The 17,647-nt window shown below is 38.3% G+C and overlaps 2 protein-coding genes across 2 annotated transcripts in view; both read right to left on the bottom strand.

Moving 5' to 3' along the window:
• The window catches only part of oca2 (oculocutaneous albinism II), a 107,724-nt gene extending 104,956 nt beyond the window's left edge, over positions 1–2,768 (bottom strand). The window contains exon 1 of the mRNA XM_065272643.2: positions 2,595–2,768. The gene's annotated coding sequence lies outside the window, so the exon portion shown is untranslated. The remainder of the gene's footprint in view (positions 1–2,594) is intronic.
• A 5,863-nt stretch (positions 2,769–8,631) lies between these two features.
• Positions 8,632–17,647, bottom strand: part of herc2 (HECT and RLD domain containing E3 ubiquitin protein ligase 2) — a 79,063-nt gene continuing 70,047 nt past the window's right edge. The window contains exons 81-93 of the mRNA XM_065272619.1: positions 16,225–16,386; positions 15,987–16,078; positions 15,073–15,212; positions 14,783–14,970; positions 14,500–14,697; positions 14,333–14,416; positions 13,894–14,035; positions 13,027–13,221; positions 12,788–12,900; positions 10,213–10,403; positions 10,015–10,120; positions 9,716–9,928; positions 8,632–9,591 (exon numbers count right to left, since the gene is read on the bottom strand). Coding sequence (XP_065128691.1) covers positions 9,319–9,591; positions 9,716–9,928; positions 10,015–10,120; positions 10,213–10,403; positions 12,788–12,900; positions 13,027–13,221; positions 13,894–14,035; positions 14,333–14,416; positions 14,500–14,697; positions 14,783–14,970; positions 15,073–15,212; positions 15,987–16,078; positions 16,225–16,386 — 2,097 coding nt within the window. The 3' untranslated portion in view covers positions 8,632–9,318. The remainder of the gene's footprint in view (positions 9,592–9,715; positions 9,929–10,014; positions 10,121–10,212; positions 10,404–12,787; positions 12,901–13,026; positions 13,222–13,893; positions 14,036–14,332; positions 14,417–14,499; positions 14,698–14,782; positions 14,971–15,072; positions 15,213–15,986; positions 16,079–16,224; positions 16,387–17,647) is intronic.

Genomic DNA, 17,647 nt, shown 5'->3' with positions numbered 1-17,647 from the left:
AAAGTCATAATATTTTGAGAAAAAGGTCAATGTAATGAGAATAAAGTCATAATATTTTGAGAATAAAGTCAATCTAACACAAATAAAGTTGCGATATTTTGAGAATAAAGTTAAAATAACAACAATAAAGTCGAATATTTCGAGAATTAAGTCAATATAAAAAGAATAAAGTTGTAATATTTAAAGAATAAAGTCAATATAACTAAATATTTCAACTTTATTTTTGTTATTTAGACTTTATTCTTGAAATATTACGACTTTTTTCTTGTCATTTTGAATTTATTCTTGAAATATTACGACTTTTTTCCCGTAATTGTATTAATTTTGACTTTTTTCTTGAAAAACTACTAGTTAAATTTCACATTAAAGTAATCTCAAGATGTTTTTATTTTTTATTTTTAGCTTGGTCCTTATCCTCCTTGGCATGCCTTAGTTTGTGGTGTAAGTACAATAAATGTTTGCATGTGTGTATAAGCATACTGTGCAGACATGTTTCAATCATCTCAGTGACCAGAAAATTACAAAAAAATGGAATTGGTGTCTACAAAGCTTGTAGGTAGTTGCCTGGTCATGGCTATGCAGTTGTTAACATGATCTTGCTGGCTTTTAGAGCATTGCTATGCAGTGACCAAGGTGTTCGGAGTGGTTGCTATGGTAGTATAATTCCTAGGTGATTTCTTACTGGGTCAGTCCATTGCAAACACAACTGCTGTAGTGGTAGAGTAATAATGATTTTATTAAATAGCTCCCCCTAGTGGAAGTCTATGGCAAATCAAAATAGAACACTAAAATATTGCCATCTGGAGAAGAAAAGAGTACAACAGCTTATCAACCTTGATAACTATTCATTTTTAAGAAATCCAGTGAAAGGGATTGAGATATAGCGTGTTACATCACACATTCACTGACAGCCCTTCCTTTAGGGCAATACTTAATCTGCCTATGACCAATCCTTTCGATTTATTTGTACAAGAAAAAGAAGGCCATTGTATTGTTGTTTGTAACCCAGCATTGCTTTTTGTGGCACAACTAATCAATGAAATGGCAAAAAATAATGTTTAGGTTATAATAAGATAAGGAGCAGATTAATCCTCACTACAATTTCCAGGGAAATTGGATTAGGACTGGAGGTGGCCACTTTCTTATAAAGCTGTGTGTTAGTGTGCAGAACGGAGTCATTGTGCGTTAAAAGCTCAAGGTTTGCATGAATAGACAATTGGGCAGGTGTGTCTGTGTAATATTTAATTTACTCTGAATGAATTTCTCTTCCAAACTTTGTTCAAATGCAAGCTTTGATGCCCAATAGCTTGCATCGGCTTTACTAGCTGATATGCACAGAGCAAGACACAGTTCTGCCATTGGTCAAAAATAAATGAAGAGCTCAGATTCAAATGCAGCTAAACGCCAGCTTTGTTCAAAATTAGATAATGATATCAACCGAGTGCTCTTGGCATGTCTGATTAGGTTTATAAATACCTTTGCTTCTATTCAGAAATACTGGTTTGTTGGCAGAATCCTTTTTAGCAAAATCCTCTATGTACATATGTTTTTTATTTTTCTTGGTTTTTAATGCACTTGATAATTTCATAATAGGAAAGTGTGATAAATGAGGATATACAATTTGTCTTAATGCTTCGACAACATCTAAGACGCGAGTAAAGGAAACAAGGATGCACAAAGTTGAGAAGCACCCTTGGATACAACCTGAATGTGGCAGCCATATGGGTCAGAAGTGGAGGTTTTTGACAAAAAAGTTTGCATGCACTTAAAAGGTTTTGCAGCAAAAGACATTTGTTAAATACCAATGAAATGACTCAAGTGACATTTGGAAAAATAATGACTTTCAGTTATTGACTAATAACTTTTTCATTGCCATTAAAGTGAGATGACTGAACATAATGAGAAAGCCTGATGGGTTTTCCATCAGACCTTCTCAAATACTTTTGAATATATAAACATGTTAAATTAAAGTTTTTTTTATTTAATTTAATATTGAATATTTTTTATTATTTATCGCTGCAAATTAAAGTTTAGTTGTAAAAATAAAACAAAGTTAATTATTAAAATGCTCTTTAATTTAAATATACTTGCTGTACATCTGTGTATATCTGAAGCATGGTGTAGATTCATTTTCTAATAAAAAATGGTTAAATACTGATTTTTTCTAAATATAACTATTTAAGCTATATACAACTGTTTATAACCATTATAACTTTTCCCCTTTCAGCCCAGCTTAGACAATATTAACATTCACAAAGCTCTAACAACACTCCAGACATTACTGTACATTCCTCTCCCTGTCCCTCCCCTTCTGCAAATGTGGGAAGAAAAATATTAATCCATTGAAAAATGTGTCCAATACAAATGTGTGAGAATAAAACCATTTTTAAATAAAATAAGCAGGGTGGATTTTATGTGGACACACAAAACATAATTCACACTCCACAGGTAATAACATTAAAATCATATGTGCTAATAACTCATTGACTTCTTGCTATTTTTATTCTGTGACCACGTTTTTTATTGTTGTTTAAATTCCAAATAATACCTACATTTTCTATGTATACTTCTTTTAATGTAACTGAACTTCTTACCTGTCAATGTAGAAAATGTATGGTAAGGAAGATACCAAAGATGATGATGAGTTTAAGATGCTATAAACTGAGGGAAAACCAATAGAAAGGTCCACATGAGAGTGTCTCACACCAGCTACAGGTTGTCCTGAGCTCAGGAGGAATAGGATGCTCAGTGTGTGAAAGAAAAGGGTGAAAGAGTCAACAGCACTGCACACAGACTCCAAGGAGGCTGGAGGGAGTGACCCACAACAAACCTCAGCACACAGACAGGAGAGTCAAAAACAGCCCACCCTCTTTCCTGCGCTTTTACAACCCCCCAAACCCCTTATGAAAGTGGACACTCATTAAAACTGGAATTTAAAATGTATTCTCCGCATGAATGAAGACCCACAGTCTTTCGAACCAAAATGCAATAAACAAGAGTATTGGATGAAATAAATGTTGATTATTTCAACGTCTAAAGAAGAAAAATGTACTTTTTGCACACGCTTTGTTAGCTCATAAATCACCTACTTCTGAATGTGTAATGCTCCTATTGTTTCCCAACTTATGAAAGCCAAAGTCTTACTGACCCAGATCTGCTTTAACAAGGAGTGGTCTAATGCATCTCTAAGTTTATTATACCATACAAGTAAAACCATAAAGGAGAGCTTAGTTTCTTCTCTAGTATGTAGCAACAAGATTAAAAGAGCAATTGAAGACTTTTGGCTAGCTTCAAAATCCTGCATTTCCATCTTTTTTTAGAGAGAATAGATGTAAAGTGATTTAGGAATCATAATATCACAGATTTGCTCAAATCTGTTAAGTTTATAGTAAAAAGTGAGATTTTAATTAATTTGAGCATTACCCCTTAAAGGAAAACACCACAGTTTTTCAATATTTTACTATGTTCTTACCTCAAATTAGACGAATTAAGACATACCCATCTTTTTTCAATGCGTGCACTTAGTCTATGTTCAGCGTGTCGTGAATGTGTTATCATTTAGCCTAGCCCCATTCATTCCTTAATATCCAAACAAGGATGAATTTAGAAGCCACCAAACACTTCCATGTTTTCCCTATTTAAAGACTGATACATGAATAGTTACACGGGTAAGTGCGGTGGCACAAAATAAAACATGGCGATTTTTTAAGACTGTTACAAGGTCTTGAAATGCCAGAAATGGCTTCAGTCTCGAAAAATACTTAACTGATAAAAACTGTTTTTAACTACAATAGTAAATGGCTTCGTAAAACAAGTTCAGAATCCAAAATAAAACCAAGGTTCCTGACCTGGAGGGAAACTGAAGGAAAATGTGTATGGAGCTCATTTAAAAAGTCAGTTTTCAACTTAGGTGGACCAAAGGCAATTATTTCAGTTTCACTATCATTGAGTAGAAGAAAATTCCTAGACAGCAATTTCTTAATGTCCGCAAGGCAGGCCAACAAAAGTTCAATGGTATCACCAGCTTTCCTGTGTATCATCAGCATACAAGTGAAATGAAACATTATGCTTCCTAATAATATCCCCCATAAGTCTCATATATAAATTAAAAAGAAGTGGGCCCAAAATGGATCCCTGAGGCACTCCACAAGTAATCAGAGCAACAGATGAAGAAAACTTACCTAATTCAACGGAAAAAGACCTATCACTTAAATAAGAATTGAACCATTGCAAGGCGGTACCTCCAATACCAAATACATGCTCTAACTGCCAAAGAAGAGTAGCATGATCGACTGTATCGAAGGCAGCTGTAAAATCAAGAAAAAGCAGAACTACATTTTACCTTTATCAACTGCGAGTAAAATGTCATCAAGCACTTTAATCAAAGCGAAGACTGTACTATGATGGGCAGAAAAAAACTCATTGGAGAGGTTCTGTGAGCTTCCTTGTATTCAGATAAGGAATAAGTTGAGAATAAACAATTCTCATGTCCAGTAAAACCGCAGAATTTACACGCATACCAAATGTACACATAAACATAGTGCTACGTTATTGTGTTGTTTAAGAACGATGCAGTGATTATATACAACTGCAAGATGGTCAAAAGAGCCCACCCTCCAAGTACTGGTTGATACATAACAATGGGATATTTTATGGGTATATAGAGAGCTATTACTACACAGCATGCAGTGATAAACCTACTGAAGTGCAAATCAGTCCAATACAGGGTCAAACAGTCCTCAGTTGACAATGGGAAAAAGAGAGACCAAAAAGTAAAGGAGTGGTTTATCCAGAATGTGACTGTTGGAATCTCATTAAATATCCAATGGACCCAACCATCAAAGGATCCCGGTGGTCTGAGATCTCCTAATCACAAATTCCCCAAAGTCAGTTATAAAAAAAAATTGCCGCACATGTTCTCCCCTACAGTGGGTTGTGCTTATGCAACCCCAAACCAACCTATTCTAATAAAAGATTTCTTTAGCTGAACATTGTTATGTTAACATTAATATTTTATCTGCAAAATACAGTGAGGTCCAATAAGACACCCTTTGAGATGGCTGTTTTTTCTATTCATAAACTGTACATACAGTACAGCTGACACAAGCTCATAAATAAAAAAAAGATTTTTATCCAAAAGTGCCACATTTTCCCAAACTGTTTGACCGATTTCAAAGAGAATGGCCGGTAATAAAGCGAAGCCTTGTAAGATATTAGTTCCACTCCAATGAAAGTACAGTAGCCTACTACAACCCTCACAGCTCATTTCTCCTGCCCGGAGCCAAGACGACATGAGCGGAGCACCTGACCCATTCCAGCATAATGTGCTCTGTGAGTTCTACTTATGAAAGAAAGAAAAAACATTAAGACGGTTAAGAATGCATTTGACTTCTAAGCCAAATTAAGCCATCGTAAAACGCACTCCATTCCTTCAACTTTCTCTCTTCTGTCATGCAGCCCCAAGGTTCATCACCATGGCGTGTCACGCTCTGATCCGAAGGGAGGATAGAAAGGGCCGTCTGCAGCTAACCTCTGACCTCAAAGCCTACTATTGTGACCCATTAACAACAAACCCTGTGAACCCAGAGTAATGCGTAGGGAACTACAACAATCAGCTGGCTTACGAGCGAACATCACTTGACTCTCCTCAGGCTGCACGAGAAAGCTGTAGGGGAAGGGGGGCCTCACTTTTCACAAGATAAGCTAGTTTGCGCCATCATTGGGGAATTTATTAAACGCTTTACGTTAGTATTTCAAAGGAATGTGTCTTATGGAAATCCAACATGAGACTAATGTGCAGAGTTATTTTTGTTAACTATAAGGCGGCTTTTCCAACAGGGTTCAGATTAATCCAGTAGTAGACCTTAGTTATATTGGGACATTCAAGTATTTTTGTGCAAACACATCTTACAAGAAACATTACAGGTGTGTATCTTAAGACAAAACAATGGCACTGGTATATATTAAGATAGTTTTCAGTTAGGACAACTCAAACAAGAATTTTAGTTTGAGGTCGAAGTTCTGCACACTAAGTGCTTTTCCGCCATACAATATACTTATAATTTTATATCCACTTAAAAAAACGCCACGTTTTATTTTGTGCCACCATAGTAACTTGTGTAATTACTTATGTAACAAGAAAAATTCTGACTGTATTTTTGCATTTTTCTACAAATATACCCATTTGACTTATGATTTTGTTGTCCAGGGTCAGATATATTGTATTTACTCCATTTTCTGTAGCATAAAGGTCCACTGATTTTTTTAGCAGCATCTATCAGTGAGGTAAAAATCCTTAGATCATCAAAAGTACATTTTCACATCAGTGAACATGTCAGTCCCATCAAATGGCAAGTCTGTGTATCATTGTTCATGAACAAGACAGTCAAAATGTCAAAATGTTGCCATGTTGTCATTATACCAAGTGTACACAATTATGTGTGTCAGTATTTTTTGATGTAAACTTTGGATGAGTTTACATTTCCACCTTTCTTTCTGTAAAAAAAATACACAAATTGTGATTTTGAAAAAACAATGTTTGCAGTACAAATAAAAAATTACAATAATTATTCCAAATTTCAGGATTAACTTGACAGGAATTTCTCAATTCAGTTCACATTTACAAAAAAAAAAACCCTATAGAAAACATGCTAACAGATTATGAAAGATATGGTCAACAATTTTGCATGACATGCCTTGCACGATGAACTAATTCCTAAATGTGTTGAGGCTATTCAAAAGAAAACATTATAATGTATTTTCATGAAAATTCAATTGAAAATGAAAATTGAAAATGTAGAAAACAGCAGAAAATTGTACATAATCATCTGCTTGATTGTATCAATGCATTTGCAATTTGTCCAGTCAATGAGAATTAAATTGTAAACATTTACTTCTCCCTGAAAACTATGTTTTGAACAATGTTTTTTCTATTTTTTTGGTGTAGTGTTTACTCACTGTTTAGTGTACATCAGTAATTCTCAAAGTGTGGTACCCCCAAACCCCCCAGTGGTCCGCCAAAAGATGACCTAAACTAGGCAAGTGTTTATACAATCGTCACTTATTTAAGTAGATTTTTAATGCACTTGTGAAACTGTGATATCAGTTCTTGCAATTGTTTTAATAACGTGAAAATGGATCTGTGGCTAAACCAAAGAGGAGTCAAAAGAAGGATCAAGCGTCAACTGAAAGCAGCTAAAATCCACAGATCTATTAGTTTTGTAATGTACTAGTTTTTGTTTCATGTGTAAAATTCCTGTCATTTCAGTGATTTTGGACATTAAGGGGAACATTTTTTTAGAATTTTATTGTTACCATAGTTACAACCATAGACTTCATATACCCACCACCTCAGTTTTAAACTAATTGATCTTTGGAATGACTTTAAGTGGGACCTATGCTGTTATACTATGTTTAATTGCAGTTTTTTTCATATGTGCAGTTTGTTGTTCACATTAAGCTGTAACTCATTTCACATTTACTTGTTCAAATGAAATAAAATTCATATAACAATTTCTGAACATGGCATTGCATTTGAGTTTAAAAAATTAGTTTTGACTTGAAACAGTTGCATATTAAACTTAAATTTAGCTTATCCTTCCTATTTTGTTGTTTTTTGGGGGCGTGTTAGAGTGGGATTCTGTTAGGTGGTCCTCAGAAAAAAATTGGAAGATAAAGTGGTCCTTGGGCTGAAAAAGTTTGAGAAACACTGGTGTACATAATGATTACTTTGTTTATGGATTGAGAACAGTGTTTGATTTTGAAGACAGGTAAAACTGTTTTGAGAACAGTGTTTGATTTTGAACACAGGTAAAACTTTTTTGGGGTGAAAGTTTTATTTTGCAAGAGGAGTCAGAGGTTTTGCAAATAGTGCTTAAAGATTAGGTTTTGTGTTAAATGTTTTCAGAAAATGGACTAATTGCATTTCTTTCAAGAGATCCTTCTAAAAGTTACACAAAAAGGGGATATTTCACAAGATGTCAAATAAATCTTTGGTGTCCTCCAAGTATGTATGTTACGTTTAAGCTCAAAATATCATATAAATCATTTATTATAACATGTTAAAAATGCCACTTTGTAGGTGTGAGCAAAACGTGCCTTTTTTTAGTGTCTCCTTTGAAATGCAAATAAGTTGATCTCTGCACTAAATGGCACTAATGTGGTTGGATAGTGCAGATTAAGGGGCGGTATTGTCCCCTTCTGACATCACAAGGGGAGCCAAATTTCAATTACCTATTTTTTACATGCTTGCAGAAAATGGTTTACCAAAACACCTTTACCTTTACACATTTTCTACGTTGATAATGGGGACCCAATTATAGCACTTCAACATGAAAAGAGTCACTTTTTCATGATATGTCCCCTTTAATGGATAACTTAAAAAGCAGTTAATTGTAATTTTTCCTGATAACGCTGAGAAATTAAAACTAAATTGTAAAACATGGCACTGGCAATAAAAACGTCACAGCTTCGATTTCCAGGAAACTCACTGCAAATCGAATAAAGCTAAATTAAATGCACTCCGAGACACTTTGGATAAAAGCATCTGCCAAACATGTAAATGTTTTTTTTTTCTAAATTGACAAATAAAAACACAAACGTTTCAAAAAACTTATGAAAAAACAATTTGGCTTAAATTTATTAACAGAAACATTTATTTATAACCTGGGAATGACACACATGGCACGATCAAATTATATACATTCTACAAGGAGAACAGTGCAGACACATAAGAAGAGAGGATACAACGACCGATGACCTATAAACAGCCCCTGATCAGGCATTTACTGTCCAACATGAGAAACAAATGAGCCTTAAAAAGGCTCTCTAAAAAAAAAACACTTCCGTTTTTTAAATAAAGAGGCGGAGCAAATGTTAATAATACTACCCACTGAACACATAATGTAGTTGGATGTGGAGATCTTCACCTGTCAGGAGTCGTCTACCACAGTGCTAGGCTAAACGGTCTGTCCTCTGTAATAAAAAAAGTGAATGCGACGTTTAACACAAAATGATGTGCAGGTACATCTGCCTTATTGTTTTTCCTCCTGACAAACATTAAAAATCTCTACTTTTCTCTTCATCAGTTTTATAGTGCTTTAAAGCTAATTGCACATAATGATATACACTTATTTCTCTTCACTTAGTAGTATTTGTATCTATGCACATATTCATGAGTGAGGTTAAAACGGACACTTTTGTATCATTATTCTCTTTAACCCTCTAGTTTTTTTCTTGGCAGCTTATTTTAAAGACTTCCTAAAACTCCCATTAGTGTGTGCGGCCGTATATGTGAGACGTATGGATTTTAACTACAGCTCAATGTCCTGTCAGGTAATCCTGCGTTGAATCGGAGGCGAACGAGTCGGCGTCCTCATTATCGGAGTCGTCGCTGCTGTCGTCCGCGGCTGGCTCGCCGGTCAGAGCGATGCGCGCGTAGTCGTCGGTGTCGATGGACTTGCAGAAGTGGATGGCGTATTTGAGCTTCTCCTCCAAAACTAGCTTACAGGAATAGCGAGGCAGTTTTAGCAGGAAGAAGCAGGTGTAGGACTCAGGAAGAAAGTGGTCGGGGGGGTTGTACTTATCCAGCACCTGTAAAATACAGAGGTGTTTTCCATTCAACAGGAATGTACAGTATATAAATGTAAATGTACAGCTTGAATGCACTGTAAGTCCCTTCATCTGTCATTAAAATAATCAGACAGTCAAAAGTTACCTGCACCACAAAGTCTCTCCCACGGAAGTCCGCAATGGTCCTGGGTAGACGTGTGCGTCCCCAGACGAACCTGAGGAATAGCGAACGCTCCGTGTTGGAAAAAGACTCCATTACCTCCCAGAACCACTGGATCAAGGGAGCGGTTGGCTCCACCCCCTTATACGTCGCCACGGACTTGAGCAAGTGCAGGGGGATATCTGGACTACCACACACCTACAATGCAAACAAACAAACATGCATCAGAGCGCAACTACGAAGTCTGAGACATGTTTATGAAGACAACATTTGCATTTACTCACCATAGTCTCCAGCTCATAGCCAGTGAAGAGGGAGAGGAGAGGCACGGGTACCACACGTGCCATCCCCTCCCTTACAGCAGACACCTGCTCATCAAATTCATGCAGCCTGGAGGAAAATAAAAAAAAGTATTGGGTCAAGATCCTGGATTAAATGTGATACATACTTGAAGCCCTAGAAGATATTTTGCAGAAGCAAACCTGTAGTTTATTGCTAGTCGCACATATTCACTGCGGTTTTCCAGGCTGATGTGGGAATGTTTGGAGCTGAGCTGGACTTCCTGTCCACAGGCACTGGGTACGGTGAAGGGCAGAGGCATAGCCTCAAATTCCTCCGCAGATGCTTCATTATCCCTGATATACATCAGACCGGGGATGAAATCTTTGTCCACCTAACACACACAAAGCATATGATGAGCCTTTTTGTGGACTTGGATTAAAAGTAGGGGATGGCAAAGGTACCAATATCAAACTAAATACTTAAAGGGACACTCCACTTTTTATATTAACTATATTAAAGGTATTGCGGAGGATTTTCTTTTTCCGGGTGGATCATCAAGTCTATTGGTCCTCTAGTTGTCAATCAAGAGTGTTGCGCAATAGCATTTTTTTAAAAGTGGAGAAGGCGGTTCTTTTCTAAAATTTGAGAAAATCCTCCGCTATACCTTTAATATTCTCATTTTCCAGCTCCCCCGTTTTGGAATCCATTCAGCTGATCTCCGGGTCTGGCGGTACCACTTTTAGCATAGCTTAGCATAACCCATTGAATCTGATTAGACCATCAGCATCGCGCAAAAAAAAAAATCACCAAAGATTTTTTTATATTTTTTTTATTTAAAACTTGACTCTTCTGTAGTTACATAGTGTACTAAGACCGACGGAAAATTAAAAGTCGCGATTTTCTAGGCATATATGGCTAGGAACTATACTCCCAAACTGGCGTAATAATCAAGGACTTTGCTGCTGTAACATGGCTGCAGGAGAGGCAAAGATATTACGCAGCGCCTGAAAGTAGTCCCGTGCTATTGAAAATAACCAAGGGGACTATTTTCAGGCAGTACAAAATATCACTACGCCTGCTGCAGCCATGTTCTGGTTTTGGTTATGGTACAGTATTACCCATTATAATTATTAGTCATTCAACAAAGACGAATACAGAAAACAAAAACCTGCGCAAATGACCACAAAGAGGGATAAAGAATGTGCATGAGCGTCTCACAGCTGTCTTGTGCTTGGCAATGTTTCGTTTAACCTTTCTGATATCTTCAGGCGAAAGGCAAGAAACAACAGGAGCTCTGTGAGTAACAGACGATCTGTTCTGTGAAGCGGCATCACTGCAGACATCTCACCAGCACATGATGCCGGTATGAACGCAGGAGAGAGCCGTCACATTCACTACACGTCACACGTGCACACGCACAGCTTTACATCACACTGCAGTCCCCCGGTTCATTTAAGCTCTAACTGAAACCTTGTATTTCTGGGCTTTACTACAAATCGCTGCTTAATGATGATAAACTGCACGTGATGCAGTATGAGTGTAGTGTAAATTTCACATAGTACATAGCTTTGCAGTAAGCCGCTCAAGTATGTACTGATCGGTGGTCAGCTGACACAGACGATAGGTCATAAACCATATGTAAAGAATGTATACAGTACAAGCTCTCGTTTTAGTCATTTATATAACAGATTCAGATCTTGCTTAAACTTGCTTGTTTAGTACCACTACAAAATAGGTTTTAGTAGTTCAGGTATGTTAGTATATTAATGAAATGTACAATTATACATTGAAAATAAACAGACATCAAAATCCCATCCAGCAATGAACAAAACCCTATAATATTTGAATTTGTTTACACCCTTTAAAAGTGCAGTGTGTAAATTTTAGAAGGATCTTTTGACCGAAATGCAATATAATATGCATAACTATATTATAAGTGGTGTATGAAGACCTTACATAATGAACTGTATTTTTTTATTACCTTAGAATGAGCCATTTTATCTACATACACTGCGGGTCCCCCTACATGTAAGCTGCCATTTTGCGGCACCATGTTTCTACAATAGTCCTAAACGGACAAACTGCTCTACAGAACATGTTTGCCACTACGTTGTCTCAGATAATTACATGTATGTCCTGTAACGCTATCATAACTTCTCTTTGTGCTTAAAAAGAGAGGGGTGCAATTTCCAACCTCACCACTAGATGCCGCTAAAATCTACACACTGCACCTTTAAAAAAATTACATAAATATTTAGATTTATGAGGCAATATATCAGTTATTGGCTTTCAAATATGAAGAATTATTGGTTATCGTTATCATCCCTTTCTTTAACACTTTCCCGACAATTGACGAGTTTTTACGGCAATCCATATTTCTGCTATTATCCACTAGGTGGTGCTCTTACCCAACACTAAAGCATCCACTGATCCAAAAAACGTAAAAACTCTGTGTATGTTTTGATCATCACTCTGAATCTGATATCTAACAAAAGTCCTTTACAAAAATGCGCAACTTTTTACTCAAAATTTTGTGTTTTTGAAGAAACCTACCCATATTTGAGAGGTAAAAAAATCGTATCTCTAATTGTTTTCTTTTAAGGCACAAGGTCTGTTCTTTCATTTGATATTGTATGTTCATATATTTAAACAAGAACATTTTCTGAAAGGTATCAAACTTTTGTGAGCATCAAAAAATGCTGCCGCTGGTTGGCAAATTTTTAAAAAATACAAGCGGGGAAAGTGTTAACAGTGTACACGCAAACCAATACCTACCTCACTGAGATCAGCGATGGTCAGATTCATGCCTGCCAACTGCTTCCACACAGGTTCAGCCAAGTACAGGCTCAGGGGACTTCCTGTGCGAATGGCAATGCCCAGAAGCACCCCTATACCAACATAAACAAATAAACATCAGAGTATATTATATTACAATATCTAATAAAGAGGATTACAAAAGCTGTGACAAACTACGGACCACTTTTTCACTTTTGGAAGCGTATGGATATGGATACCTAAGAAGCGGAACATGCTGATGTGCAGAGGGGATTTGGCGGCGGGGTTAAGCAAGAAGCAGTCTCTATTTGCTCCGGACTCATCTCGCCCATTGGGAGTGACAATGAGAAGGGGAGTAAGCCCGTTCTGTAGCTCCTCGCACATCTCTGCGATGGATTCACTGTATCCGCCGCCGCAGTCATCCACCGACTCACCTACACACAAACATCACTGGGATCACATTGACCTATTCACCTTCTACCCATACTTTCCTCCCTTCTTGTTTAAGGGACACTCTACTTTTTTTTGAAAATATGCTTTTTTTCTAGCTCCCCTAGAGATAAACATTTGATTTTTATTGTTTTGAAATCCATTCAGCCGATCTCCGGGTCTGGCGGTGCCGCTTCTAGCATAGCTTAGCATAAGGACTTTGCTGCTGTAACATGGCCGCAGCAGGCGCAATGATATTACGCAGTGCCCGAAAAAAGTCCCCCTACTTTCAGGAGACTATTTTCGGGCACTGTGTAATATCATTGCGCCTCCTGCAGCCATGTTACAGCAGCAAACTCCTTGATAACACCAGAATGAGAGTATAGTTCATAGCCATATCTGCCTAGAAAATTGCAACTTTTAATTTTCTGTCGGTCTTAGTACACGATGTAACTACAGAAGAGTCAAGTAAAAAAAAAATTCATTGGTTATTTTTTAGTGCGATGCTAATGGTTTAATCAGATTCAATGGATTATGCTAAGCTATGCTAAAAGTGGAAGTGCCAGACCCGGAAATTGGTTGAATGGATTCAAATACAGTAAAATTAAAAGTTTAATTCTAGGGGAGCTGGGAAGTTAGCATATAATTTCCTAGTGTCCCTTTAAATCTGAACTTACCCACAAACTTGACCTTCCACACCCGGTGTGGTAGCAGTAGACTATCAGGGCTGAAAGAGCTCATCTTGGCGCACATCTGTCCGAACACCGACTTGGTGCCGTCCGGCCCTGCCAGACCTCCTTTACTGCGAGACCGCTTGACCTGAGGGTGAAAGGGATGACATTTATGCGGTTCTGTATATACACTTCTTCCCTAAGCAATAAACTGTTCCCGTATGTTTCCTGTTAGACTTGATAGATTGCTATAAAAGAACACAGACAGACTCCAGGGGACCAATAAAGAGACATTATTTAGAGTCTCCCGATGAACCTTGTGCTGAGCAGAGCAAGGATCCAAATTTCTTCATTTAAAAAAAACTGAAGAAAATGCTACACTGTATTAGCACAGCCCTGCAACTACGTTGAGACGGCAATAATGGGAGTTTACTATAAGACTAACCTGTATCCGGTTCAGCTCCACCACTGGCCCATGCTGACGGTCTCGAACCATGGTCGCCTGCACCACTTTACGGAATGCTGCCTCCTACACATAATAAAAAAAATTATTCATTATCGTACAAACTTTTGCCATCACATGATAGTTGTAGTACTCGCAGGCATCCTTACCTTTCCCTGCGATATAAGGATTCCACGTAGCGTGTCAAAGCCAACAGAGATGCCATGTCTGGTCTCGCCGAGCCGTCCCTCCAGGTCGAACATTGGGATGCAGGGGCAGAAGAGCTCAGAGATGTGGTGCAACAAAAGAAGTCTGTTTCTTAGGGCCATGATGGGGATCTCCTGCAAGTGGTTGTACTCCATAGGGACCTACAGACATATAGAGATATACTGTATAAAACATACTCATCAGGCAAATACTACTGCAGATAAGCTAAGATTGGTAGTGCAATACCTGAGCAGGCAGTTTTCCAGCATTGGTAGGTTTGCTGGTGGACCAGGCCAGGGTGTGCGCTGATCCACAGGCCACCCGGTTGATCTTCTTGCCCTGTAGTGCCGTCACCAGCCTTGGCCGCTGAATAGCGTTGGTGGTCCCGTCACCAAGCTGACCTTCGTCATTATCACCCCACGTGTACACTTCGCCTGTACATTTACATTTGGATTTTTAGCTAAATATAACTAATGCCAAACTCACAGGAAGGTATTACTACATAATAGCGAGCGTCATAAATCATAATGCCTTACCATCCTCAGTGCAGCACACACAGTGAAGAGAACCCGTTGCTATGGCAATGACCTTCTTGCCTTGCAAACCCTGGACCTGCCGGGGTCTGCGGACATGATCATCAGAGCCGTGTCCAAGCCTGTGGTAGTCGCCTTTCCCCCTTAAACACACGAGTATGTCAACAACTATAATCCTTTATTTACGTCGACATATGTACTGCTGCCTTGTGGGATTGATTAGTGGTCTACAAGGATTTTCAAGGAAAGATGCAAAACAAATCGGCATAATGGCATGGTTGATGGTGATATTATGCTAATATATATCAGTCGCTTCAGAAAAACTCGATTATGTGATCGCATGATTCAATGCACAATCATATTTTATGGGGGGGCCACATTTTTTTATAAATATGCCACACTTTCGCCACATAAATTGCAGATTTCTGCTCGCAAAATATGCAGGGCTTGCATGATTTCATAATCCCTGCTTTTTGTAGCAAAAAGTCATATATATCTTAGCAGAAAGTTGAAAATTGTTGCATTTACTTCACATGTGCGCAACCATGTGCCCTTTTGTCATGGGAATGTTAGGAAGTGATGTAATTACGCGACGTGAACATCAATGAAAAGCTGCAAAAGCTGCAAACAGTTTTTGCAAGTTCACACAGTTTTTGCAAGTTCCCGCAATTTTGGCAAGTTTCTGCAATATCATCGCACAAAATTGCATAAATATACCGCATATTCCATTGCATTTCTTAAGAAAATGTGATGCAATACAATACTGATGTTACAATTTTATTAGGTATGGTGATATGTACATATGCAGCGTAAATGAACAAGGCAGCACTAAGGCTTCAGTCCATCAGGCACCGTTTCTGGTTGATGTTATGCTAAATATCTGGTGGATAAATTATATAATACGTTCACTATATTACCATGTATAAACTGCTCCAGACTTGGTAAGAGCCACTGAGAACTGAGAGCCACACTCCACTTTCACAACACCCAATCCTGTCAATGAGTCGATCTAGAGAGAGAGCGAGAAGAGTCAAATCACACTAGGATTAAACCCACAACCTTTTGGGTTGCTATTGCAATGCTCTACCACTGAACAAACTAGAAGCAGTCATCAGAAAGCCTTTGTTGAGGAGTATGTAAAGCAGTGGGTCTTACCTTCATTGGCACTTTACATCCATCACTTCCTCCTCTGCCCAGTTTGCCATAGTCTCCATCCCCCCACGACCACACCATGTCATCATCAGTCAGGCAGAGAGTCTGGGCATCTCCACTGCCACATGCCACATCTATTACACGATGCCCCTGCAGAGCTTCCACCTGAATGCACACACAGGAACAAAACAAAGCTATTTTTCAGCAATGTGACAAAATAATCCACCTCGTTCTTTTTAAGTTTCTGTCTCGCTGATATAGTATTGTAAAGCCTAATTTATCACTGGTACATTCAGTAATTTCACATATATTTTGTGTTTTTTACAGTTTAAAGGATTTTTGCGGCAGCAGAGATCATACATTGTACTGTAGAGATGCCAAACTTTTTCAATTAATAAAGTTTTATTTCATTTTACATTAAATGTATGCATTTGGCAGAATAAATGGTCGCACGCTGTCATCAGAGTAGTACCCTTTAAAATATGCACCATTTATGGCGCTTTTCCATTGCATAGTTACCTACGGTTGGGTTTGGGGCGACTTACTTTTGAGGGCTTTTTCACTGGGTCCAGTACATAGTACCCAATACTTTTCTAGTACCACCTCAGTTGGGGTTCCAAGCGACCCGAGCTGATACCAAAACGTGACGTGAAAAAACTATTGATAACTGATTGGTCTGAGAGAATCGTCACTACCAGCGTAATCGCTATAAAGTAAAAGATTAGCTTTACCTTCATGCTAGCTTGCGCGGTCTCAAGTAAACCTTTTGTCATCTGTGCGCTCCTATAAGTTCCCAAACTCCCTTTTAGCGATGATAAACATCCACAGGTTGTGAATGAGGAACACCATAACAGTTTTTTCCAGATTAGCAGTTTGTGGCGGCACATTCGCGACGCGCACGTTCTCATTTATGCTTAAATGCAACTTAAATGAGGCGTCGACTGACGCCACGGGTGTTTGTACGGAAACTGTCATGTGAGACAGAGGAAGTGATAAACGCGATATGCAAACATCTATTTGTGGTGGTCAATTTAAATTTTGTGGCGGACTGAGAAATAAATAAATGTATGGGAATCTACAACGACGTATGATGTCACAGCAGTAGGCAGCGCAAATATAACGACACGCCTATAATCCCTCCCACTCCCAAGTGTTGGTGAGCTGACCCGACCTGACCCAAACCAAACCGTGGGGTACAGATGTGGCCTTTAAAAATGCGCGTTTCTGAGAGCAGAATGCCGCGGAGACTTCCGAAATTCTGCGAGATCCCGCAGAAGGGGAGTTCGGTGGGGGACGCAGGAAATATAAAAACCTGTAGAGGGCAGGCGTGTTTCATGTAGGCCATACTGACGACAATGTGTGTGCTCGACTTCATGCTTAGCGTATACTGTATGATATTGAAGTAACATGACACGGATTATCAATG

This window comes from Paramisgurnus dabryanus, chromosome 7, assembly GCF_030506205.2.
Source record: "Paramisgurnus dabryanus chromosome 7, PD_genome_1.1, whole genome shotgun sequence".
Classification (NCBI taxonomy): Eukaryota; Metazoa; Chordata; class Actinopteri; order Cypriniformes; family Cobitidae; genus Paramisgurnus; species Paramisgurnus dabryanus.
The sequence above is the reverse complement of the archived record's forward strand: the minus strand, read 5'-3'. Positions and strand labels throughout refer to the sequence as shown.